A 27,357-nucleotide genomic window follows, 5' to 3' on the forward strand; every position below is an offset into this window, starting at 1 on the left:
TGGTAGTTATTCTATTAGAGGAGCCCTGGTGGCACAGTGGTTAAGAGCTAGGGTGCTAACCAAAAGGTCAGGAGTTGGAATCCAACAGCCGTTCCTTGGAAACCTTACGGGGCAGTTCTACTCTGTCCTATAGGGTCACTATGAGTTGGAATGAACTCGATGGCAACAGGTTTGGTTTTTGATAATTCTGTTAGAAGTAATATATTATTCATTAGAATATATTATTCATTATTCTACCAGGCAGTGAAACCTTGCATTTTTCTGTTGCACTGTTTGCATTTTGAGCTTCAGTGAAAATCCAAACGTACTTTTTTTTACTGCCTCCCTCACATGTAGGTTTTTTTCCACCATAACATTACATTGGTAAGTATGGCGTCAGTGAAAGAAACTTTCAGAAATTTATTCCAAAGTAAAATTCTGGCATATTCTGTCTAAAGGATTCTCCTTCATGGCTATTTTTGCTTTTATCTCCCTATTAATCTTTCTTGTCCATGTCTTAAACTGGGTCCCCATGGACCTTTCCTGTCTCAGAGCTACTAAAATTTTAGGAACCAATAGTGTCAGGACTTGCCTAAATTCTTGAGGGATACGAATCAATGTCAGCACAAAACTGGTTCCTATGAGGTAGAGGTCAGATGTACCTCCACTCGCCAGCTTCTTCGCCATTTCTGACAGTAGCCATTCCCCCCACAGTACTCTATACTTTTCTGCTGGGTTCAATAATTAGTTGCAATGGCCACATAAAATTCACAGACCGTATTCCCATTATGTGGTTTAGTAGGGAAGTAACAGGCTACAACTTTGGAACAGGATCAATTTGGAAGTAACAAATCAGGATCAGAAAGCACATAGGCATGGTAGAGAAGGCTCACCCGAGGTAGAGAGCACATTCTTCCCTTCTTCAAGTGTAGGACAGCTTCCAACCAGGACAGTTCTCTCAACTGCTTTCAGCTGTGCTAGTAGGCAGGTCCCTCTCGGCTGTGTAGCCAGGACCCTTCTTGCCCGTGCATGCTTCTTTGCCTTCAGCTTCCCTGCTATTGGCCTCTCCGCTGCTAACTGGCCCAGCTCATAGCCAGTGTAATAGCCTGTTTAGCCATGCAAGCCGTCTCAACCCTCCAGCTCTGCCGCTGGGCCGCTCTGCCGCCAGGCCCCTTCTGGATGTCTCGCAGACTTCGGTGTTACAGCCTTTGACCTGTATTACAACTCTTTTAGGAGGTTCCCTTCATAGGAACTCCACGTCCAAACCACTCAGCTCCAGGTGTTTCTTGGTCTTGAAGTTTCCTCCTTGCCTCTCTTCCTCTTTCCACTTCCTGAAAACCTCTGTGGGTCTGGTCACTTATATAAGCAAAGTCCTCCTCAATTTCAAGGCATAGCCTTCCCAGCCTGACCACAAACTGACCAATCCCTTTGGTGGACTGCAAGTCACTCAGTCCTATTGAGTGGATTTTCAAGGCACTATTTGAATATTGAATAATCCCTGCAAGGTGCGTAACATAGACTAATCACAGAGCAGACTCCTGCCCAGGGCCAGACAAAAAGTATCAGACCATCACGTTGTTTACAGTTTAACAGGAAATATCATTCAACATGGGGAATCCCCTGTAACAATTCTCTGGGGGTAGAAAACAACCTGGGAGCCCCACCCCCCAGGTGCTTCTCCAAAGAACTAGGGCAAAGGTAACTCCTCAGGGTTTAGGGGAAAAAATCCCAAGCTGTTTTTCCAAAGAACCAAAGCAAAAGGCCACATAAGGGAACTTGTTTCACCAGAGTATTCATCCTAAAATTTCCCGTCTTTAAACTTAGTACGTTTAGAGACAAGGATTGACTTGCTCTTTGCGTTGAATGGTTGTCCGTTTGTCTTTTATTCTAAAGGTGCTAGGAAGGCAGTGATACCTTTTAAACGTGGAGGTAACATGATTAAATATCCAAGCATAAGTAATGTGGCTTTTCCCTTCACCACCTTTATGATTTTGAGAATGTCACATAGGGACACAGGTAGCCGTGATTGGTGTCCCTAAGCAACTTAAGAGCATCTTATCTCTTTCTTTTCTCCTTTTTTTTTTTTTCCCCTTTCCTTTTTTCTTCTCCTCCTTCTGCATTTCTCCTCTCTTGGGTGTCAGTAACATTCAGTGGCATCTGTGGGCATTGTTTAACCCTACTGGTTGTACCCTGTGCTAAAGATGTTATCTATCTAGACTAGAGGTATTCCATTTAGAGAGAGTTGTCCCCGTTCTCTGAAGTAACACAGGGACGAAGTGTAGGACTGTTGTACTAATGCTCAGAGTAGTTCTCAACTTTGAAATTTTTGCCTGAAAGTTTAGTGATTTTAAATGATTGGATTTAAGGACTTACATCAAAGCACAAATAAGATTTTTTCAGGTGTTGTTTTGTGATGATGTATTATTATGACCAAAATGGTTTATGTTGTAAACTGTAAACAACAGCATTTTATGTTTCATTACAGAAGAAAATCAAACTTCCTTATTTAAATATAGCTATTTAATTAAAAATTTTTGCCTCACTAATTTAGGTATGGATGGCAGAACAGAAAATATCATATGATAAGAAGAAACAAGAAGAATTAATGCAACAGTATCTTAAAGAACAAGAATCATATGATAATAGGTAAGAAATTCCATTATGCTAGTGTTTTTACAATAATCAGTTGCATGAAAGTGCTCCCTTATTGAACCATAGATTAAGCTGGCTTTTTTTAATTGAATACCCCACTTATAGGAGTCTGTCCTTTCCCTGTGAAATATCTTTTTTACTTATAGATGGCCACTTTTTACAATTTTATCTATGATTCACATAAAATCTAGATTCACGTGACACAGGTACAGTCTGTGAGCAAGCTCCAAATTAGTCAAAGCTTAGAACACAATATAAGTCTACACTTGAACTACTTATACCTCTTACAAAGATATTTCTTTAACGTATAGTCAGATGAAATGATGCACAGGACAGCTTCAAGAAGAAAAGTGAAGTATCTCTAGTTTAGCTGCATGTTATTCTGTTAATGGCAGAAGCATGACTAAAGTTCTTCATTGGTTTCTTCTAGCACAATACCTTCCATTTTAGCTATTGTCATTTTATGTTTATATTTGCAAGTCTAACACTGAAGCTGGGTTTTAATTCTCTTGGCTAATCAAGCGAGTGAGTAGTGGTACCTTAGTTACATAGACCGTACTCTGAGTTAGAGAACATTTGCTTTAATCTGAAATTTTAGAACAGAACAGTAGATTTTCCACTCAGTCCTGTTTTTCATCAGAAGTAAAGTAATACTAAACTATCATTAAATTCTCTCTTTAAAACATAATACTGTATATCAAGAACAAAATTAAATTCTTCATTCAGCTAACTGCCTTTCTCACTAATTTTTGTAATCTGGTTAACTTCTATTTAGTACCTACTTCATGCAAGACAACAAATGGTGGTGTTGTTGTTGTGTGCTGTCGAGTCGATTCTGACTCATAGCAACCCTATGTGACAGAATCAAACTCCCCATAGGGTTTTCTTGGCTGTAATCTTTATGGAAGCAGACCACCAGGTCTTTCTCCTACAGAGCCACTAGGTGAGTTCAAATCACCAACCTTTCAGTTAGCAGCTGAGTACTTCACTGTTGCACTGCCAGGGCTCCTTAATGGTCTTGTAGGGGCATATGAAAATGTCTAAAACATAGTTTTTCTCTACCTTCAAGAAAAGCTAGTAAGGGATATGTAGGTATAGTTCAAGGCCTAGTATAATAACTGATTTGTTAACAACACTGTTTTAAAATAATGCAGCATGCTAATAAAGGACAGAATAATTCCATTTGGGAGAACAAGAGAAGACTTCATGAAAGAGGTGACGTTTAAGCCAAACTAAGTAGAATTTTACAGATTTAATTCAGTATTTGTCGCTGGAGGGCCATTTTTATCCCCAAGGACGTGGCAATGTCTGGAGACGTTTTTGGTTGTCGCAACTGTGGTGTAACTTTGACTCTTAGAAGTGTTAATTGGGTTTGACTTCCTAAAGAATATTCCTCATCAGTTAAAAAATGTTGACACTATAGCTTAATTCCAAATTTGTGGTGGCACACAGAATTTCAAGATTGTCACTATTTCCACGATATTTTAAAGTTTAAGAAAAGCGTGTGAGAGTGACTGTGTCAGTTTTTCCCTTCTCTGTTAGGAGGACCAGAATCTCTCAGGTACTGAGGCCATTCTTACAACCAGAATTTGGAACTAGTCACAAAAGAGGCAGCGCTGTTTGAATTTCAGTTCATGTATCTCAGATGTCATCTATACTAGGGGTTACCAGTCATCAGAATAAAGTTTTAGAATTTTACCTCTAAGAAAAAATATTTTCTATTAATTCCTTTAAGGTTTTTTTGTTTGTTTTTGATGTAAGATTATTCTGTAATTTTTTCCTTCTACATAAGATTGTTAACTTTGTCTTATTTCATTTAGATTGCTTATGGGAGATGAACGTGTGAAGAATGGCCTTAATTTCATGTATGAGGCCCCACCAGGAGCTAAAAAAGGTACTCGCCTCATTTTCTTTTTTTCTTTTTTTTTTTTTAAGTCTTTGATGCGTTTACAACTAAAGATTAAGAATTGCTATCATGGATATTTAAAGAAAATGCTCATCATCTTTTAAAAATTGCTTTTATTCTATGAAGGTAATAACAAATACTGTAATAGCTACAGGAGAATAAATACTAAAAATATTTTTCTAATCTCATGTGTACTTTGGGAAGGAAGAAATCAGCAGAAGTGCATTTATTCTTTCATGATTTGCATATTTGTCTTTAGTCCTTCCTATTGAATATACTCATAAATCCTTTCCTGTTACTATCGAGTTGATTCTGACTTATAGTGACCTTATAGGGCAGAGTAAAACTGCCCCATTGGGCTTTTAAGGCTGTAAATCTTTACAGAAGCTGACTGCAACATTTTTCTCCCATGGAGCAGCTGGCAGGTTCAAATAGCTGACCTTTCGGTTGGCAACCGAACACTTAAGAGTTTGAAAATTAGGAATTAACATGTTATTAAATACTGTCTCTTATTTAATACTGTATTTTATCTCTCAGTGATCTTGTGAGAAAAAAAAGAAAACCAATAAAATCTTGCAAATTACGGTTAAATACCATGATATCATAGTATAGTATATAGCAGACTTTAATATTGAAGTTTTTAACTTGTCATGCCTTTTTTTTTTTTCCATATTTTTGATACTCAATCAAGAAAACAAAGAGGTAAAGCTCTATTTCCTGTGTTTCAGTTTGCTTGCAGTAGATTGTGATTTTGTGGAAAAATTGAAAGAATTTTCAATTAATGTTTTTAGAAAGAAGAAACAGAAGGAGAGACTGAATACAAATTTGAATGGCAGAAAGGAGCCCCACGAGAAAAGTAAGGACTGGTGTTTTTTTTTTTTTTTTAAGAGATAAAATATATGTTACTTTTTTATTCAGTAGAGAAGACGACTAACGAGAAGCTATTTTTAATTATCCTCTTATGCAACTAATCTGGTTGGTCATAGTTTTTTATTGTTTTATATACTTTTTCATACTTTTTAAATCACAAATCATCAGACTGGGCACCTGTAATAATTGTTAAGTGGCTTTTGGAAATAATGAATGGATTTTATAGTTCTGTATACTTATTGAAGTGATACATTTTATAATGTTCTTAGGACTGTAAAACTTTTTCAGATTAGTTGCTGTTTAATTTATTAAATTTTTCTTAAACTGTACATTTTCTCTGCAAAATAGATACGCCAAAGATGACATGAACATCAGAGATCAGCCCTTTGGTATTCAGGTAAGTGACACATATTTTACTCTAAGAATAATTGTTATTTAATATTTCTTTATATCGTGTCAGAGGTGTATAAGCTGGAAAGGGTGCTGTGTTTCTATTTGTATCAGTCAATAGAGGGAATAGGAGAGGAAAAATAAAATGCAGTAGACTGATAGTATATAGGAATCAAAAGTTCTATGAGTGAGGGTTATAATTATATTGGTCTGTAATTTTCAAGAAATTTGGAGAATTTGCTCAAGGTCAAGAAAAGATGTAAGCTTTTATTAGTTTAGAACCGGGACAAACTATCACAAGAGGCCAAATCCTTGTTGTAAATAAAGTGTTATTGGAACACAGCCATATTCATTCATTTACGGATCATCTATGGCTTTCCCACCACAACAGCAAAGATGAGTAGTTGCAGCAGAGACCATTTGACCTGCAGAGCCTCAAATATTTAGTATCTGGCTCTTTACAGAAAAAGTTTGCGAGCCTCTGGTTTAGAAAATGAAAACTTTGTAGGTTAACTTATTAAAATTAGAGAATTTAAGATTAAGCCATGGCATAGTTTTTTTTTTTCGTATTTCACCATTTCTTTTCGGATGACGTTGTTATATTGCCATCGAGTAAGTAAGAGGTAGAAAAAATACGATTCATCTTAGCTATGAAGTAGAATTTGTAATAAAAGATTTTAGTATCTGTATTAAGTTACTAAACACAGTTATAGAGTTTCTTTCCTGGAGATCTTTAAAAATGAGAGTAATTTAACTTAAACTGTACCTAGCAATAGATATTTAAACATTGGTTAGATTCTTAGTATTTTAGTAACCAAAATAACAGTCACTGTTTCTCAGGTTCGAAATGTGAGGTGCATTAAATGTCACAAATGGGGCCATGTCAATACAGATCGAGAATGTCCTTTGTTCGGTCTTTCTGGAATCAATGCAAGTTCAGTTCCTACGGATGGCTCAGGTAGGCAATAGACATGATTTATTTGTTTTGAAATTTATGTCAAGGATGAACAAGGGAAGATAAAGTAAGATTTCTCTTTTGTATTGTTATGTTGTATTTTTGTTTTTTAGACTAAGACACATTTCCAAAATTTGATGGTAAATGGGAAAATCTGATCAGATATTCTGAATTTGAAATCCTGTATAATAAAATTAAATTTACTTTTTGTAGCAAAGGGCCCTATTAAGTTGATTTTAAAAGTACAGGATATGTTTTTGTTGTTGTGTGCTGGTGAGTTGATTCTGACTCATAACAATCCTATATGACAGAGCAGATCTCCAGGTTTTTTCTCGCACAGAGCTGCTGGTGGGTTCAAACCACCAACCCTTTGGTTAGCAGCTTAGCACTTAACCACTGTACCAGCAGAGCTCCTCAAAGGATATATTAAACACTGTTTATCAGGTTGGTAACCTAAAAATAGGAAAAAATGGTTATTTCTCATATTCATATCCTCCTGAATTGCAAAATGTCAGGCATTCGGTGATTATGGTTAAAATGGCCTTGTAGGATGAAGTTATCTTTTAAACATGTGAGATTGTTAGCAGCTCTGCCTTGGTGGTGTAGTGGTTAAGAGCTCAGCTGCTAACCAAAAGGTTGGCAGTTCATATCCACTAGCTGCTCCTTGGAAACCCGATGGGGCAGTTCTGCTCTGTCTTACAGGGTCATTATGAGTCAGAATCTACTTGATGGCAACAGGTTTGTTTGTCTTTTTTGGTACCCTTTATGGTGAAAGGATGTGAAAATTAATTCTTGGAACTAAAGTTTCTTATTTTATGAAATAATTGTATTTGGCAGCTGTTTATTTGACATCCTTCATATCATCCAGTAAGTATTCTTTTTTTGAGGTTCTGTGTTCAAGCTCAGAAAATATGGGTTCTACCCCTGGTTTACAGTCTAATCAGAAAGATTTAACTAACAAGCTAGATAAGAAACAAATAGAAAATAACTACCAGTTTACAATCTAATCAGGGAGACAAAACTAGTATATAAGAATTTAATAGAAAATATTGGAGAGTTAAATCACGTAGTTAAAAGAGGAGGTAGGACTAAAGCAACCTTTGAAGGATTATTAAGATTTAGACAGGTAGAAAGAAAGGTTGACCAAAAAAGAAAGACCAGAAGAAAAACGCAAGTAAAATAATAAATATGGTATGTGGGATAAGCCTGGAATGACACATTTATCTTGGACAACTTTAAATGGGTGCAGTCAGATTTTGAATGGCTCCGAAAAGCTAGATTTTTGAGTTTGGGGCATTGGTGCTGTGGCCGTTGTTTCCCAAACTTCTCTAATGTAAAGGATCACTTAAGATTTTTGTTTAAAATATTGGTTCCGTGACTCTGCAGAAATAAAAAGGATCATAAAACAATATTATGAATAATTCTACACCTACAAATTATATAGCCTAGATGAGATGAACAAATTTCTAGAAATGCATAAACTTCCTACATTGACTCAAGAAGAAATAGAAGATCTCAACAAATCCATAACAAGTATAGAGATGAATCAGTAATCAAAAACCTCCACCCCAAAAAAAGTCCAGGACCAGATGACTTCACTGGGGAATTCTACCAAATATTTATAGCAGAAGTGACCCTAATCCTTAAACTTTTCCATGGTATAGAAGAGGAAGAACACTTCCTAACTGATTCTGGGAGGCTAGCACTACTTTGATACCAAAGCCAGACAAAGACACCACAGGAAGAGAAAACTATAGACAATATTCCAAATGAATATAGATGCAAAAATCCTTAACAAAATACTAGCAAACGGAATCCAGAAACATACTGAAAGGAAGATACACCATGATCAAGTGATATTTATCCCAGGAGTACAAGGGTAGTCCAACACTAGAAAAATCAATCAATGTAATACACCACATTAATAGAACAATGGGAAAGAATCCCATGATCATCTCAGTTGACACCTTTTCGTGATAAAAACACTCAACAAGCTAGGAAGAGAACAAAGCACATAGGGGGCACAGTTACAGATACTTTTAGACAAAACTACAACCTTGCAGGATTGGTTTTCTGGGTTTGAAGGCTTAGGACCATGGTTTCATGGGATAGCTCAGTCAGTTGGTATAATATAGTTCATAAAGCTTCTGTTCTGCATCCTAGTTTGGTAAATAATGTCTGGGGTCTTAAAAGCCCAGAACGGCCCTCTAAGATACAGCTATTGGTCTCTACTTATCTAGAGCAAAAGAGAGAGAGAAGGAAACCAAAGACTCAGAGAAGAAGCTAGTCTAACAATCTAAACGAACCATGGCCTTACCTACCCTGGGACCAGAAGAACTAGATGATGTCCAGCTACCACTACCACTGATCAGAGCCACGATAGATGGATCCTGATAGAATGGGAGAAAAACGTGGAACAGAACCTCAAATTCTTTTATTTTTATTTTTATTTTTTTTTATATTTTATTGTGTTTTTGGTGAAAGTTTACACAGGAAATTAGGTTCTCATTTAACAGTTTCTATACATATTGTTCTGTGATGTTGGTTGCATTCTTCATGATACATCAGAACTTCAAATTCTTAGAAGTCCAGATTTTCTGGAACAGTTGAGACTGGAGGACTCCCCGAGACTATTGCCCAGATGTACTCTTTAAACCTTGAATTGAACCTATCCCCTGAAGTCCCCTTTTAGCTAAATAACAGATTGGCTCACAAAATAAAGAATATCACCTGTGAGTAATTTGTTCCTTTAAAAAATTGTCTATATGAGACCAGATGGTTAACAATTACTTTAAAAACAAAGATGAGAAGGTAAGAGGGCAGAGAAAGTAGATTACTAAAAGTGGAAAAACCAGAACAGAAATAATGAGAATGTTCACGCATTGTGAAGATTGTAACCAATGCACTGAACAATTTGAGTAGAAATTGCAGAATAGGAACCTAATTTGCTATGTCAACTTTCACCGAAAACATAAAAAAATATTAAAAAAAAAACAAGCTAGGAATAGAAAGGAAATAACTCAGTCTGATAAAGGGCACTAATGAAAAACACAGCTAACATCGTACTCGATGAATATTAAGACTAACAGTTTTCCCCTTAGCAGCACAGCTTGACCAAGGCAGGGTCATAGAAGCTTCACAGACACTTCCAAACTCCCTGAGGGACTGAATTACTGGGCTGAGGGTTGGGGACCATGGTCTTGGGGGACATCTAGCTCACTTGGCATAACATAGTTTATAAAGAAAATGTTCTACATCCTACTTTGGTGAGTAGCTTCTGGGGTCCTAAAAGCTTCTGAACGGCCACCTAAGATACTCCACTTGTCTCATGCCCTCTGGAGCCGGGGAGAATGAGGAAAACCAAAGACACAAGGGAAAGACGAGTCCAAAGGACTAATGGATCACAACTACCACAGCCTCCATCAGACTGAGTCCAGCACAACTAGATGGTGCCTGGCTACCACCACCGACTGCTCTGACAGGGATCATAGTAGAGGGTCTTGGACAGAGCTGGATGAAAATGTAGAACAAAATTCTAACGTACAAAAAAAGACCAGACTTCCTGGTCTGACAGAGACTGGAAAAACCCCAAGAGTATGGCCCCTGGACACCCTTTTAACTCAGTAATGAAGTCACTTCTGAAGTTCACCCTTCAGACAAAGATTAGACAGGCCCATAATACAGAACGAGACTAAATGGGCACAGCAGCTCAGGGGCAAGGAGTAGAAGGCAGGAGGAGACAGGAAAGCTGGAAATGGTAAACCCAAAGTCAAGAAGGGGAGAATGTTGACAGGTAGTGAGGTTGGCAGCCAATGTCACAAAACAATATGTGTATTGATTGATTAATGAGAAACTCATTTGCTTTGTAAACCTCCATCAAGTACAATTTAACAAAAAAAAAGATTTTCCCTTTAAGATCAGGAATAAGAACAAAGATGTCTGCTCTTACCACTGGTATTCAATATTTTACTGGAAGTTCTGTGCACAGCAATTAGGCAAGAAAAAGAAATAGATATCTGAATCAAGATGGAAGAAGTAAAACTATTCCTTTTTGCAGATGACATAATCCTATGTATAGAAGACCCCAAAGAATCCACAAGAAAGCTATTAGAGCTAATGAATTCAACAAAGTGGTAGTATACAAGGTCAACACACAAAAATCAGTTAGGTTTTTATACATCAGCAGTGAGCATTCTGAAAAGGAAATTAAGGGGACAATTCCATTTACAATAGCATCTAAAAGAATAAAATACCTAGGAATAAATTTAACCAGGAAGGTGAAAGACTTGTACACTGAAAACTATAAACCGTTAAGCAAATTAAAGAAGACCTAAGTAAGTGGAAGAATATTCCATGTCCATGGATTGGAAGACTAAATATTGTTAAGATGTCTGTATTACCCAGAATATAGATTAAAAATTCAAGCAGCCTTTGCAGAAATGGAAAAGCCAATCCTCAAATTCATATGGAACTGCAAGGGGCCCCAAATAGCCAAAGCAATCTTGAAAAAGTAGGAGGAGGACTCAATTTCCCACTCTCGAAACATTATAAAGGTACAGTAATCAAAGCAGCCTGGTACTGGTATAATGATAGACAGATAGACCAATGGAATAGAATTGAGATTCCAGAAATAAACCCATACATCTATGGTCATTTGATTTTTGACATCATTGTGATCATCAAATATTGTATGATTCTACTTATATAAAATATTTAGAATAGGCAAGTGTACAGAGACCAAAGATCATTAGTGTTTCCCAAGGGCATGCAGGAGGGAGGGGAAAAGGAAGAGTTGTTGCTTAAGGGACACTGACAGCTTCTGTTAAGGGTGATGAAAACGTTTGGAAACGGATAGTGGTGATAGTTGAACAACATGATGAAAGTAATTAATGTCACTGAATTGTATAGTAAAATCTGCGAAAGACAGAACCTGTGTAAGGTGGGAACCTGTCAGAGAAGGGAAACGCAAATATTTTCTACTAAAATGAGCAATAGAAAAGTGGTAAGACTGTACCCTGTCAAAGGTGGAAAATTTGCAAGACGTAGAAAAACAAGGCAATCCCATTGAGTTCCGGCTCTCACAGGTTTCATTGTACATGAAAAAATGCTGAATTGGCAAATGTTTTGTTAACGTATTTTTCTTACAGTTACTCATATATAGATATATTCTGAAGCCCCTATCACACACAGGATGCTTGTAATCTACAAATTTAGGGAAACAATGGTAGGCAGAACTGATGCCACAGAATATTTGTATATGTGTGTGTGTTTTTATTTGTTTGTTTTGGAAAGAGAAGAGCATAGTTAAGAAGGAAAGGTGGTAATGTGTTGAAAGAGCTTTTTTCAAAAAGACCTTAAAAGGAAAATGTTCATTTTGATACCATTTTTAATTTTTCACTATTGTAAACAATCTAAATATCCAGCACTTGGAGAATGGCAGAGTAAATTGTGGCTATGTTAGGTGAATTAAGTAATACAAATTGCATCTACACTATTATTCTAATTAATATAAAATGACATGCGTATACATTAAGACTGGAAGGAAAAATGAAAATAGTAAACATGTTAATTTCATGAAACTACAGGTGGTTTTCTTTTACTTCCATGGTTAAAAATGTATGATTAATTATAATTTGAAAAGAAATAAACTTAAAATTTAGGCTTTTCAAACATTGAATAGCACCTGATATCCTTCAGAAGACTAATATTTTCCTTGGTACTGCCATACTAAATTTTATTTTTCCGAATAAGTAGAACAGCTAAAGAAAGCAAAGAGTCATTGGTATATTGTAAAGATGTTTGCATGGTGAGAAATAAATAATTCGCAGACTTAATTCTTTGCCTTAATCTTCATAGAAAAGGGTCCTGGGAAATTTTCATCTCCAGTTTGTCCTTTCAAGTTGAAAAGATGTAAATATGAATTCTTAAATGATGTATCTTATGTAAGAATATTGTAAACCACTGAACTCTATGGTAAAAATAGGTCAGTAACTTTTACCATCTATGATATCAATAAGATGATGAAAGTTACTAACCTATTTTTAATGCATCATCAAAGTTTAAAACCATCAGCTTAAGCTGTGTATAAGAACAATTGAAGTTTTGGGAGAACAATACCTTTTTTGGTTTGCTTAAATTATTTTTTATTTATTACACAGCCAATAATTTATCTTAAGGGAATAATCATGGATATATCCAAAGACTTAGTCGCAAAGCATTGCTCATAACAGTGAAAGAAAGAATGAATAAATGAAAAAAGAGTGGAAAAAGAAACAGCCTAAATAGCTAATAAGATGATATTAATTGAATATGGAGTATTTGTTACAATATAATACTGTATTATGCAGCCTTTAAAAGTGATATGAAGATTTCTTAATGATACAGAAGTTGTTTACAACATTTCGTTAAATTTAAAAAGCAGGTTATAAAAGAGTAGTTACATAGATTCCTTTTTTGTGTTTCTCTATATCTTTATGTAGACATACAGACAGACAGACAGTTTTAGAAAAAAGATTGGAAGAAGATAGACCAAATATCAGCAGTGTTTGTGTCTGAGTGGTAGGATTAGCTGAGATTTTTAGTTTCACTTTTTGCTTACCTGTATTTTCTACAGTGAAGATAAATTATATTTATCATTTTTTTAAAAACATTATTTTAGAAGAATTAAAGATCGTACATGGAAATAAATTATTAAAATTCCGTTACTCAGTTAATGCCTTTAAGTTTGACCTGAATTTAGCAGTAGTGCTTAATGCGAATAGAAACTCTTAAAGGTTTCTCAAAAACAAAATTAAAACTCTACTATATCAAATAGGAAAGCAAATAATAATGGTGTTGTATTCTGAATTTGAATGTGATAAAAAATAAACTGACCAATTTCCTAATCGACTTGCTGATTCAAGCTAAAAAAAATCTTTTCATTTGAAAAAATCACCTATTGAATAATATTTCACCAGTGAATAGAGACTATTTTTGCAATAAGGCAATTTCAGTGGATGTGGTTATCATGGGATAATCACACCCCTGGGGTACAGCCTTGTGCCTGTAATCTCCCAGGAGTGTAATTATTTCATGATAACTGTACCCCCTGGTGTTGCATTATTTCTATTATGAAAGTCTTAGTTTAGTATATAAAGTAACTTACTTTGATCACTGGAAACTGCAAGGTGCTGTTAGAATGTTCCAGCTGTGAGGTTTACAGAGACCAGCTATAAAATTTACTTCTCCTTTACAAACTTAAATTAGGCAATCAGAATGCTTCTTTGGGCTAAGCTGGTTTAGAATATCTTTTCTAAGGATAAGATTCTCTTAACTTTGTAAGTTTTCATCCACTGTAGATACATCAAAATTATAGGAAAAGCTTGTAAGCTTCAGTGATGACTGAATTTTTATAAAATATTTTTATTTTAGAATATAATTAAATGGCCAGCCCACCTGCCTTTCAGCTATCCTGTATATCCCTTATTCTTATCATTGACTCTTGGCATCTGTCAGTTACTTGCTTTTTTTAATGTATACTGAAATTAAACATCTTTTGTTTAATTTATGGTGGGGTTTTTCAGTAAAGCCAGTATTTTTTTTTTTTAACAGTGTTTTGAGGTATAATTCTGTCTTGGTCATCTAGTGCTCCTATAATAGAAATACCACAAGTGGATGGCTTCAACAAAGAGAAATTTGTTCTCTTTCAGTCTAGGAGGCTAGAAGTCCCAATTCAGGATGCCAGCTCCAGGGGAAGGTTTTCTGTCTCAGTCAGCTCTGGGGGAAGGTCCTTGTCATCAATCTTCCCCTGGTCGAGGAGTTTCTCAGTGCAGGGACCCCAGGTCCAAAGGACCTGCTATGCTCCTGTGCTTCTTTCTTGGTGGTATGAGGTCCCCCTGTCTCTGCTTGCTTCTCTCTTTTATATCTCAAAAGAGATTGATTGGTTTAAGATGCAATCTAATCATGTAGATTGAGCTTTGCCTCATTAACATAACTGCTGCTAATCCCACCTCATTAACATCATAGAGGCAGGATTTACAATACATAGGAAAATCCCATCCGATGGCAAAATGGTGGATAGTCACACGATACTGGGAATCATGGCCTAGCCAAGTTGACATACATTTTTGGGGACACAATTCAATCCATGACAAATCGCATGCCATGTAATTTAGCCATTTAAAAGTGTACAATTCAGTGGCTTTTAGTGTGTTCACAGAGTTGTGCGTCCGTCACCACAATCAACTGTAGCACATTTTTATTAGTCTAAAAGGAAACCCCATACTCCTTAAGCTATTACCCCATCTCCACCCCTGCAGCCTTAGACAATCACTAATCTACCTTCAGTCTCTATAGATTTGCCTATTCTGGACATTTCAGAGAAATGGAATCATACAATATGTGGTAAAGCAAGTAGTTTTAATACCATTTTATTTGCCTTAACACAGTTAAAGCCCTTCTCCCCCTACCCCAAATTCTCCTAGGGAATGCATTTTCCTATGAAGCTAAAAGAAAAAAAGATAGCAGAATAGATAGTCTTAGAATAATTAAAATTTCTAGCACATGAGGATAAGAGTTTTTTAATAGATACCTGTAAAACAGATTAATTCTAGTCAGGTTGTCTGCAAAAAATATAAAGCTAAATTTTCTTTATTAAATCCTTGTTTTTCCTGGAAACCCTGGTGGCGTAGTGGTTAAGAGTTCAGCTGCTAACCAAGAGGACGACAGTTCGAATCCACCAGGCACTCCTTGGAAACCCTGTGGGGCAGTTCTGCTCTGTCCTCTAGGGTCACTATGGGTCAGAATCAACTCGATAGCAATGGGTTTTGGTGTTTTTGTTTGTTTTCCCTGGATAAACAAAGGTTTAAAATTCTCGTTCTGTCCCAGAAGCAAGCAGGTAGTGCTAAACAGTCATTTTGTAGGAAAGCTAGACTTGGGGTTGCTGAAGCTCTTCCAGTGGATAGTACAAGCCCTGTTTCAGCTTGCTTTAACCACCCATCTTGCCCCCCTATTCAGTTCAGCTGTACACCAGGGCTGAGAGTAGATGAACCAGGCCTAAGACGCTAATACTGCCATGGTTCAAGAGTATGACCTGCTGAAATAGAAGGGCTCGTAACGTTCAACCTCATGATTGCTTTTGTAAAAGCAATATAAAAGTAAATAAATGTTGACCCCAAATTTGTCACCGTTGTTTCATATTTTACTGAGTATTTGAGGGGTTTTTTGTTAAGGTTGCTACATATTTAAAGTTATTTCACTGTAATTTTTTTTTACTTAGCTATCATTTTTAAAATATTTGAAACTGAATATGATAATATGGGAAATTTCACATCTTTATAAAAACAAATTTCAAATTCAGAATACTGTTAGTGGATATATTAGGCATACACAAAATTACTTTTCCTTTATATTGCCTAAGTCTGAGATTCAGCCACATCACAGATGGCTAAAATGATGATAGATATTTAATAATGTTTCAAGCATCTATCCAGTCTTGTTTACGCTATAGCTTTGTGTGTGTTTAAACATCATGAAAATGAATAAATACTTCAAATCAGGGAGTGTATTATTTTATACTGTTGCAAATATTTGTTTGTATATCAATGCTCTTTTCCTTGCCATATTTCCCTAACTCTTGATTTAATTTTTCTTGAAAAATATTAAACTAAGCCATAACGCTGATAGAAGTTTTCTGTGGCAGAAGCTCCCACATGCTGCTCCTCCATTCCTTCATCAACCTTTCATGTTGAAGGCATTTTTGTTGTTTGGAACACGGTTGAGAAATTTAACAAAATAATTGTCTGATCATAAGCTTTGCCAGAAAGACACCTAGGAGCATGCTGGAGGGACTTTCTATAGGAAGAAAGATGATAAACTCACTTGTCCTTCTGGCAACTCCACCTGAATCTGTCATGGAGTTCCCTTAAGGAACTCCTTGAAGAAGTTAAATCCTACCAGCATGACTACTAAGATAGCCCTACATCTGATGGCAGATTTTTTTTAATCCTCTGACATAATTCTACTGCAGAAAAAGTATTTTTACCAAAATGCTCATTAAAGCTAAACTCATGAAATAAGCAGATATTGAAACTCATAAATAAAGGATAGACCTCAAAGTAAAGAACTGAAGTTAGGCATGATTTTTCGCCTTTATAATATGTAGTTGATCAGTCAGGAACCAAATATTGAACTATTAAAGAGATTATTCAGTAAAGCTTGTCAAATGAAAGTGCTTCAAAGATCAAAATGATACTCTTGATTAGTACTTTAAATTTTGGCTATTTTTATTTTAAGTGATTACCAGTAGTTAAGCCATTTAGAACTATTTATAAGCATTGTTGTAATTCAGTGATTAAATTAATTGCGATCTTGTTCTGTCAGTAAATGATTCTGCTCTGTGTTAAAGGCCTGTGTGGGGCTAGTGGAGGCTATACCTCCCACAGTTTCAAAGGGGTATTAAGATTCTCAGATCATGGTCATAACTCTTTTACGTGGCTCTTCCTGTTGACATCACTCCATCTATTTAGGGTCTGCCAGCTTCAAATAAAGGAAATTAGCTTGTGATTATCTGAGAAAAGGAAAATGAGTCAAAGTGTCCACCTAGTAAATATTAATTTTTCTACCCAAATCAAACTTAATGAAATTACCATAAGCCTTCATGTGCTCCATTTATTTAGAATGGCCTGCTTTTTATCTTTTTCTAAATCTTACAAGATTTTAGAGATCAAACTCAGTTTATAGTTCTTTCCTGGAAAGTATAAGGTCTTCTGAAATAAGGACTATATCTTATTTATCTACGTGTCCCCAAAGCCTTGCACAAATATACGTTCTTAGTAAATAATAGTTTAGTGAGTGGATGAATGGAAAGGCTTCACTGGCTGTTGTAAACCATTGTTTGTCATTTCCTTCTCTGAGCTTACAACACAAATTTACAATTTATATTTTTCCTGTTCTTTCATGTGAATAGATTTTCCCAAGAAGATTATATGCCTCTTGAAGGCAAAAGCCATGTTCTCTATTCATTATCTCTCAAGTACCTACTTAGGTAAAGTAATAAGCCCTCAATAATAGATAACTGGTTGTTAAAATCATTGTTTTACATACTAGGGATGTTTAAGTTCAGATACCCTATGCAAGACTCTCCATAGTTAGAGAGAGAGAGTATATACATATAGTGAGAATCTATGTACTATAGTACCATAGCCAATCAGTGATTGCTATAGACTGATTTAAAATACCATATAAAACTCTTTAAGTAAAATGCACTGGTCTTAAGTGTAAAGTTCGAGTTTAGCAAATATATATTTGTTAAATATACATGTACCACTATAACCCATGTAACCAAAACCCCTGGGAAGATACAAAGCATTGCCATCACCCTAGAAAGTTTCCTTCTGTTCCTTTTCAGTCTAACCTCACCCCCTATAGCCACTATTCTGATTTCTAACCTATTTATTTTACCTGTTCCTCAACTTCATGTAAATCATACAGTGTGTACTCTTTTGTGTTTGACTTCTTTCACTCAACATAATGTTTTTGAGATTCATGGATCCATAACTTTTCAAGAGCATTCATATTCCCATAACTTATTTAAAACATAATGCTGACTTCTATTGTTTCATGTTCATCACAGCACAAATGATTTTTCTTAGTCCTCTAGAACTTTTAATTAACCGTATTATTGGCAGATGTGTCATCACTAAAATATTTGCATATAAATTAAGTTGAAAATTTAAGTAATAAAGACATAAGCAAATAGGTCATATAGCTTTAACTGGATTCTGTGAGGCAAGGTTGTTTTTAATAAACAGTATTTTTACTAGCATACAGTAAAGATAATTTCATATTTCCTTGCTTTTGTGTATTTTCCAGACACATAGACTAAAATGAAATATTTTATTTTTTCCTTTACATTGTGTGTTTTAATAGAGATCAAATCAGCTGTCTTCAATATGAACTTGGGATACGGGCAGTAAGAAAACCTATTGTTTCCAGCCTCCACTAAGATGAACTGGCAGTGTGTCAGGAAAATTCCCAGTATAAAGCAGTTTTATTACAATTCAGTACAATTGGTTCTTGCATAACCTTTAGAAAATCATACATAAAACATTCTCATCTGTATAAATAAAAATCACTCACACACTTTATTAATAGCTTTGTTCACTTTTTTCCTGACTTACACTGCATGTTCCTGCTGTGCCCTTTTTACTAGGATTTTTTTTTTTTTTTTAAAGATAACTTTCTGTAAGCTTTCTTAAAAGCAAAAAGGTTATGGCAATATTAGGAACATAATGTAATTCTAAGATAATTCTTGATAATTCTCACCAAGCACAGATCTACTTCTTCCTCATGTACTATAGCTGGTGCCTGCAAGTGTCCTCCTCATGTTTAGCGACTGGAGGTTGCCTGTTCACTAGATATAGTCAGTTTAACTTTAGGAAAGAAAGAAGAAAGGTTAAGCTTTCATGGAAATAGGGATCATAATATACTTTATTTGTGATAAAGTTTGAGGGTTTATTTTAAAACACACTTTTAAGGTTATACCACTATTACTATGACTGCAGTAAATACATGGTGAAAGAGTTAAAAACATACAGGATGAAGTTTCAGCTTTTTTCCTTAGTCTAGTTCATTAGCCAGAAATGTGTGTGTTTTGGGCTGTCATTTTACTGAATCCAGACATTGGAAGACTTTTCATATATTCCCCAGAGTGTGTGGAATAAAATATAAAGGCATTCCCCCAAATAATTTAATACAATAAAACCTATGTAAGGCAGAAACCTGTAAGAGAAGGAAAACTTAAATATTTTTCACTAAAAAGAGCGATAGAAAAATGGTAAGACTACACCCTGTCAAAGGCAGAAAACTTGTGAGACCCAGAAAAACAAGGCAGTCCTGTTGAGTTCTGGCTATCGCCAGTTTCACTGTAATAAGCCTCTAGAGCTCTGAGTTGGAATAAACTCGACGGCACGCAACAACAGAGCTAACGACCAATGTTAAGGACTAGAAGAACATGTTAAATGACATCAGTTTTTAGAATGTGGACAATTCTACAGGACTGAAGTCCTAGTTCCTTCAATACATAAATAGTAATTAGCGTGGAAAAGGTGGGTAAACTTTTTTAAATTAAAGGAGTCTTAAGAACAAGATACCACTGACACACTTATTAGAAGGGCGAAAATCCAAAACACTGACACTACCAAATGCTGACATGGATGTGGAGCAACAAAAACTCATTCATTGCAGGTGGAAATGCAAACTGGTACAGCCACTTTGAAAGACAGTCTGGCAGTTTCTTACAAAGCTAAACATAGTCTTACGTAAGATCCAAAAATCATGCTCCTAAGTATTTACTCAAATGAGATAAAAGCATGTTCATGTAAAAACTGGCATGGAAATACATATAGCAGCTTTATTTATAATTGTCAAAAATTGGAAGCAATCAAGATATCCTTCAATGGGTGAATGGATAAACAGTGTACATCCATACAATTAAATATTATTCAGTGATAAAAAGAAATGAGCTCTCAAGCCAGGAAAAGACATGGAAGAACCTTTATGCATATTGCTAAGTGAAAGAAGCCAGTCTGAAAAAGCTACATACTTACATGTAGTATGATTCCAAATACGTTATATTACGGAAATGGTAAAACTACAGAAACACTGAAAAAATCAAGGGTTCAGGGGCAAAGGGGGGGGATGAATAATTCGATCACAGGTATTTTTAGTGCACTGAAACTATTTTCTATTATAATGGTAGACACACGATATGGTGAATTTGTCAAAACCCACAGAACTAGATAACAGAAATTGTGAACCCTAGTATAAACTATGGACTTCAGTTACAAAAACATACCAATATTCATCATTTGTATCAAATGTACCACAGGAATGCAAGATGTAATTAACAGGAGAAACAGTGTGCAGGGGGAGGGAAGGGTATATCGGAACCCTCTACCATCTGCACACTTTTTCTGTAAACCTAAAACTACTCTAAAAAATAAAGGCTATTAAGAGAGAGAGACTTAAGAGATATATCAGCCACATGCAATGTGTGGACCTTGTTTGGATCGTAATCTGAACAAACCAACTGTAAAAAGATACTTTTGAGACAATTGGGGAAATCTGAATACTGACTGGATATTAAATGATATTTTTAAATTATCAATTTTGATGCGTGTTTTAAAGGTGTTGTGGCTTTATTTTTAAGAAATATTGCCTATTTGTTAGTGATTCATACCAAAGTGATATCTAAAAGAAAGAAGAAAGAAAGTTAGGAAAGAAGGAAGTTGGGAGTAATTGATGAAACAAGATTGGGAAAATTGTTGATAATTGCTGAAGCTATTTGATGGGTTCATTACATTATTCTAAGTTTGAAATTTTCCATAGTATAAAGTTAAATTAAAACATATACACACACATAATGGGAAGATAAAAATAGATTACTACTGTAATAACAAGCAAAACTATATTTGCTGTAGGAATAATGATTTAGTTTCAGCAAACAGCAGCATCCTGTAAATTATATTAACATGTTAAATTTGGGGGAGGGAGAGAAAGGCATTTGTAATTCCTCCTCCTCCCCTAACCTACAACTCAGTGCCCTCTCCTACTTAACACGATAAAATTTCAGGAGATTGCATCATTTAAAAGGAATGGTGAACTTTGAATGGAAGATACATCTGACCTTGGGAAGAGCAGAAGGACCTCGTGCTAGCAGTGGAACACAAGTGTGTTTGCCTTAGTATTAATCTTCCTGTGTCATTTACCCTGGGGGCTGCTATTCTGTCATTGTAGAGTCGTACTGTCTTTCTCATCGCTAGAATTTTGACCTCATATATTATGTGATAAAATACCTATTTTACTATAGAACATTTTTTACCTTTCATTCCTTTTTGTTTAGTTCTATAAAAATAAACGCCCTTAGTAAATAGGTTAAGCCCTTTACAAGCATAATTTGAACTTTGACTTCTGGGAAAGTTTTTTTTATTTTTTTCCTGAGACACTGACTCCATGGTATTTTTCGAGGAGAAGAAAATAGTCTAGATCTAATCAAGACATAAAACTGAAGACCATAGTTACAATCAGTATTTTGATGCTTATGCTTATCACAGCAAAGAAAGTTTGCAAAATAAATGAGTGTTGAAAACAGTTTCTTCAGTAGACCTGCTGTTCTGAGTTGGAATATGGGTTTTCATGTAGTTGAGGCTTAATCTAGCCTGGCTGAGATGATCTAGAAAGGAGCCCTCACAAACCTACATTTTAGGACAAGTGCCCTTTTTCTGAATTCCCTAGAATAATTCTGTCATAGTGAATCGAAGAAGAAGCCAAACATTCCTCAGGCCTAAATCCAGCTGTAATTTTAATTATTAAGGTGCCATTATGGAATTGAATTGTGCCCCCAAAAAATATGTGTTGTAAATCCTAATCTCTGTGCCTGTGGTTATAATCCCATTTGGGAGTGGGTTGTCTGTTTTGTTAATGAGGCAGGATTAGTATAGGGTGTATTTTGAGCCAATCTTTTTTGAATATAAAAGTGATTAAATAGGCAAGCAAAGCAGAGATGGGGGAAGAGAGATGCCAGGCCATATGAAGATCACCCAGGAGCAGAAGCTCAGAAGAGACAAGGACCTTCCTCCAGAGCCAACAGAGAAAACCTTTCTAGCCAGCACCCTGAATTCAGACATCTAGCCGCGTAAACTTGAGAAAATAAATTTGTTTGTTAAAGCCACCCACTTGTGGTATTTCTGTTATAGCAGCCCTAGATAACTAAGACAGGCACCATACTTAAAAGAAATTTTTATGTAGTTTTAGTAGTTGGACATATCTGTATAATCTATATTATCAACATATCCATATACTCTATTATATCAACTAAATTTTAAGTTGTCAGAGAAGTGGAGTCATTTCTGTTAATTTAACTACATAGCCACTATCACAGTAATATGAAAGTATAAAGCTATCTTGCTAAATATCATAATCTGTCATATCTTCTAAACGTAAAATTTTTTATGATAGAAAACATTTACATACAAAAATGTCAATAAGACAGGGTTTTGAAAAATGCTACTAACAACACTTAAACTATGGAGAATTTATAAAATAAAATCTTTACAGCTACTGGTAAAAATAATAGTTGCTACTATTTATTGAGTACGTTTGTCAGGCACTTCACTAAGCAGTGTGTTTATAGTCTTGCAATATGGAAGTGTATACTAAGCGTATGTACTACACAGAGTGGTCATTTGGGGTTTTAGAGAAATATAAATGCTAGAAGAGTAACGGTTTCATTGTCTGTATAATTTCTGTCAGACTAGGAGAAAAGGGATCATTTTCTTGAAATAGTTGGAAGTACTGTAATGAAAATGTAAAAAGCATGTTTTCTAAAACATCTTATTAAACTTACCCATCTTTTGATGAAAAGTGATGAAATTAGTAACCTCTCATCATAATGGCCAGGTTTTTTGGCCCTTTACTGGAGTGGTTTTTATCCTAATTCTTAACGTGTTTGCTTCTGAATTCATTTGACATCTAATAAAGTTGTTGACAAGGATATGGAGTTTTGTCATTTCAGAAGAGAAATTTTCTACTTTATAAAATTATATTTCTACATGTGAAATTTGAGAAGCCACCAAAAAAGTGCATTGAACTACATTCTGTACCTCATTTAAAGCTGTTAATTGTATTAGCACTTGTATGCCATTTGAAGGCAACCAGAAATTCAATTTTTATTTAAGATTTTATTATCAGTATTAGCAACCAAATTGAGAAATTTAAAGGTCATTAAAGTATTCCATAGGAATTAAATATCTTGTGTAGAAGGAAAAAAACCCTATATTGTTTTAAATAAAATATTAATATAATGAAATAAAGATGCTACTTTATGGTGTTTTTGTTTTGTCAATTAAGTAGGCTTTTTTATTTTCAATAAATTAAAAGTATCCCATTATTAATAACTCCCCCGTAGACCAATACTAGGCAGTTTTTCCCTGTCATCTCCCTAAAACCTGGAGCCCTGGTGGCACTGTGATTAAGTGTTCGGCTGCTAACCAAAAGGTTGTCAGTTCGAATCCACCAGCCACTCCTTGGAAACCCTGTGGAGCAGTTCTGCTCCGTCCTGTAGGGTCACTGTGAGTTGGAACGGACTTAATGGCCACAGGTTTGATTTTTTACTGTTGTTGTTCCCTAATACCTAAAGCCAACTTTCAGTTGATTGTGATAATATGAACGATGAAGCCCAGAGAACTTACACCTGAAATTTTCTCGCAAACTTTTTACCAAAGCTGCTGTTGACAGATGAACAGATTTGAATTTGATTGCCTTTTGCTTTCCATGACAACATGCAGATGAACATGCAAGTAAGTGGTAAAAGACCAAGAAAGCTGTGAGGAGAAAAAGAAATAGAAGTATTTAAGCAACAAACTAGAGAGTTAGTTTCTGATTGTTTCTCTAACCCACACCCTCCCTTATGAATTCCTTGTGGGCTGTCTTATTCTTCCTTATATTCCAGATATATCACCCAGTGTAGCTCTTTTAAGACAGTGTAGATGATTTAGGCCAGAAACTTTTTATATAGCTCCTTTGAAATGTTGCCATTAGTTTGCTGCCTGTAAGGAAAACAAGATGAATGTATGAAAGGAGGAGGACAGAGGCTTTCTTTCCTATGTAACATAAACTTTCTGATATTTGAAGGAAGGGGGCAGATCTTTTAAAAGAAAAAAGAAATTTTTTTTTAATTTATCTGTCTTTAGTCCATATTATGTGACCAAAAAGAAACTCACTTTTCAATTTGGTGTTTTTTGAAACTAGAAACAGCAACTTGTAAAAATATAACACATACACCTATTTAAAAAAGAACCCATTGCCATCGAGTCGATTCCTACTCATAGCGGCCCTATAGCCAGTCTAAAATTGCTTGCCACTAATATCTAAAAATTTCAAAATCTGTGTGTGTGTGTGTGTGTGTGTGTGAGATTAACTGAAGTACTAGATGGTTGGGATTTTGTGTGTATGTTGATAATCAGCCACCTCCTGGCAGTATATTCAGTATTGGCATTTGATAAGTAAGGGGGAGAAATTTTTGATTGGAAACTAGAATAATCATATGTTACTCAGGCATCTTTAAAATATTTCCTAAATTGAGCTCTGAGAGAATGCCTATTAAAAGTTTAATTGCAGTTTTTTATCATTTTGCTTTGATTTTATACTAAAAACTGCCAACCAGACAATAGCTAAATGTATCCTTTTCAATATGGCAGTTACATAAGAAGAGAATCCCCTTGCACGTAAAGAAAAATGCAATTATTTTCTATTCCGAATCTCCACACTGCTGTTTTAGAAAATCATAGCTGATTATTTGCTCAGCAGAAGATTATTGAGTTGATTTAGCAGTGATTTTACTTAACAAAGCTTCAACTGCATTCCTACTGTGGAGTCCGAAAAAGGTAGAGAGATATAAATGATACATTCAAACTGTGATTTTTGTGAACAGGGCCATCGATGCACCCCTCGGAGCTAATAGCGGAGATGAGAAACAGTGGGTTTGCACTGAAACGAAATGTACTGGGGAGAAACTTGACTGCAAATGATCCATCACAGGTAATGATCTTTTTATCAGTAAGCTGAAAATGTCTATAAATCTAAATGTGATTGCTTGTGAATTGCTACTTAATGTTTTCCAATATACATATCCATAGGAAAGCCAGATAGAGCAAAGAAAAATGCCTAAAATGTATTTTGATTTTGCTTCTTTACTATTTTAACCTAAATATAAATTGTTTTTAAACCTATATTTTAATAAATGAAACTGCTTCTCTGGGTTTATGTGGGCAAAATTTCTAACTGAACTGGTGATAGAGTTGATGTTTTTTAATTCCTGCTAACTTACCCCTGAGGTGACATTGAATAGAACCAATGGAAAGAAGTGTATAAAAACAAACCCCTAAAAATTATAGAAAATATTTTAATTTATTAAACTATACATAGATCCAGAAAATGGTTGAGTTTGAAGAACTGTATATATTCTAATACAAACCATTTACTTTATTTAATGAGGAAACTAAAGCCAGAGAAGTTAAACAGTTTTCCTAAGATCATGTGGCAATCTAGAGACAGAGCTGAGACCAAAACCCAGACTCTCTGACATTAATTTGTGCTGCTCTGAAAAGAGGCATATTATTTTTCTTAACATTGTTAGGGATTGTTTATATAACCTGTATTATATATTTGGTAATGTGCTGTTGAAATTATAAAGGTTAAAAGTGTGGATGTTTTGACTGTCCTGTAAGGTTCATGATCTTGGTTTTAGTATTTCACTAAATTACAAATAAAATATTTAAACATCCAAGTGTTTAACATGATTCAACCTCAAGGAATAGCTATAGAGAATGGAAGCCATGCTATAACGTTTTATCTGTCTCCCACCATCCTCTTCCTGATAAAGTTTCCTATTCTAGCAAGACATTCATCTTAACCTATTAGTGGACTGTAATACCCCTTGGCAGGTAGACTATTTTTAAAAAGTGTTTTTAATTCCTTCCCACTACCCAGTCCAAAATATCATATTCATCTACCAAACCAAACCAAACCCGTTGCATTGAGTCAATTCTGACTTACAGTGGCCCTATAGGACAGAGTAGAACTGCTCCATAGAGTTTCCAAGGAGCACCTGGTGGATTTGAACTTCTGGTTAGCAGCCGATCTCTTAACCACAGTATGTCCCTAATACAAAAACTTACTTGTAAATGTTTTCTTTGCTTGAAATCTAGAAATTTAATGATATCTTTGTTGGCTCAGGAATATGTTGCAAGTGAGGGTGAAGAAGATCCAGAAGTTGAATTTTTAAAGTCACTAACAACTAAACAAAAACAGAAACTTCTCAGGTATTTAAATAGTATATATTTAATGGATTCAACTACATTTTTTCTGTACATTTCCTCTTAGTATTATACTTAACTCAGATCCTAAGAGCTTATGAAGCTACTTAACATTTTAAAGCGTGCATCACATTTATTGATTTATTCATCAGCTGTAGTAATACGATTTTGTCTTTATTTCAGCAATGAGAAAATGAGTGTAAGATTGTATACACAGATTATACCACTAAATCATTGCATTTTTCAAAACATTTAATTTGGAAATAGGTTTGTAAGTTTTACTTTGCATGATAGATCTGTATATATCTTTACACACAGTTACTTAGAAAATATTTTTGGGAATGAAGTACTCTTTTTTTCCATTTTGTAAAATTTTATTATAAGGAATGCGGAAAGAATGCTTAAATTTAAGGGAAATATCAATTCTATTAAACAGACTAACTCTGGAATAAAGAATCTAAGAAATGTCTGCTGAGTCCAATAGAGGGAGCTCTTGATGTTTTCAGTATGTGGAGTTTTGAGAATGGCTGGTATTATTTCCTTTCCCTTTAAGGAGTCAGAATCTAGTGAAGGCACTTAGACTTCAGAGTAACTCAGTGTATCATATAAACACATTACTTTTCTGAGGATGTGGAGTACTCTTTAGAAATTTAGAATGCCTTTTTAATAGAATTATCTTAATTATAAAACTAAATAATTGTTAAAAATGAGTATATGATTATTTTGTTTTATATAACCAAAAGATAATATAA

At 35.0% G+C, this 27,357-nt stretch overlaps 1 protein-coding gene across 1 annotated transcript in view; it reads left to right on the plus strand.

The window, feature by feature from the left end:
* The window catches only part of CIR1 (corepressor interacting with RBPJ, CIR1), a 33,432-nt gene that overhangs the window by 4,152 nt on the left and 1,923 nt on the right, over positions 1-27,357 (plus strand). The window contains exons 2-9 of the mRNA XM_004375590.2: positions 2,531-2,625; positions 4,452-4,525; positions 5,229-5,239; positions 5,329-5,393; positions 5,756-5,804; positions 6,638-6,755; positions 25,222-25,328; positions 26,526-26,611. Coding sequence (XP_004375647.1) covers positions 2,531-2,625; positions 4,452-4,525; positions 5,229-5,239; positions 5,329-5,393; positions 5,756-5,804; positions 6,638-6,755; positions 25,222-25,328; positions 26,526-26,611 — 605 coding nt within the window. The remainder of the gene's footprint in view (positions 1-2,530; positions 2,626-4,451; positions 4,526-5,228; positions 5,240-5,328; positions 5,394-5,755; positions 5,805-6,637; positions 6,756-25,221; positions 25,329-26,525; positions 26,612-27,357) is intronic.

The sequence above is a fragment of the Trichechus manatus genome, unplaced genomic scaffold (genome assembly GCF_000243295.1).
Source record: "Trichechus manatus latirostris isolate Lorelei unplaced genomic scaffold, TriManLat1.0 scaffold00037, whole genome shotgun sequence".
Taxonomy (NCBI): Eukaryota; Metazoa; Chordata; class Mammalia; order Sirenia; family Trichechidae; genus Trichechus; species Trichechus manatus.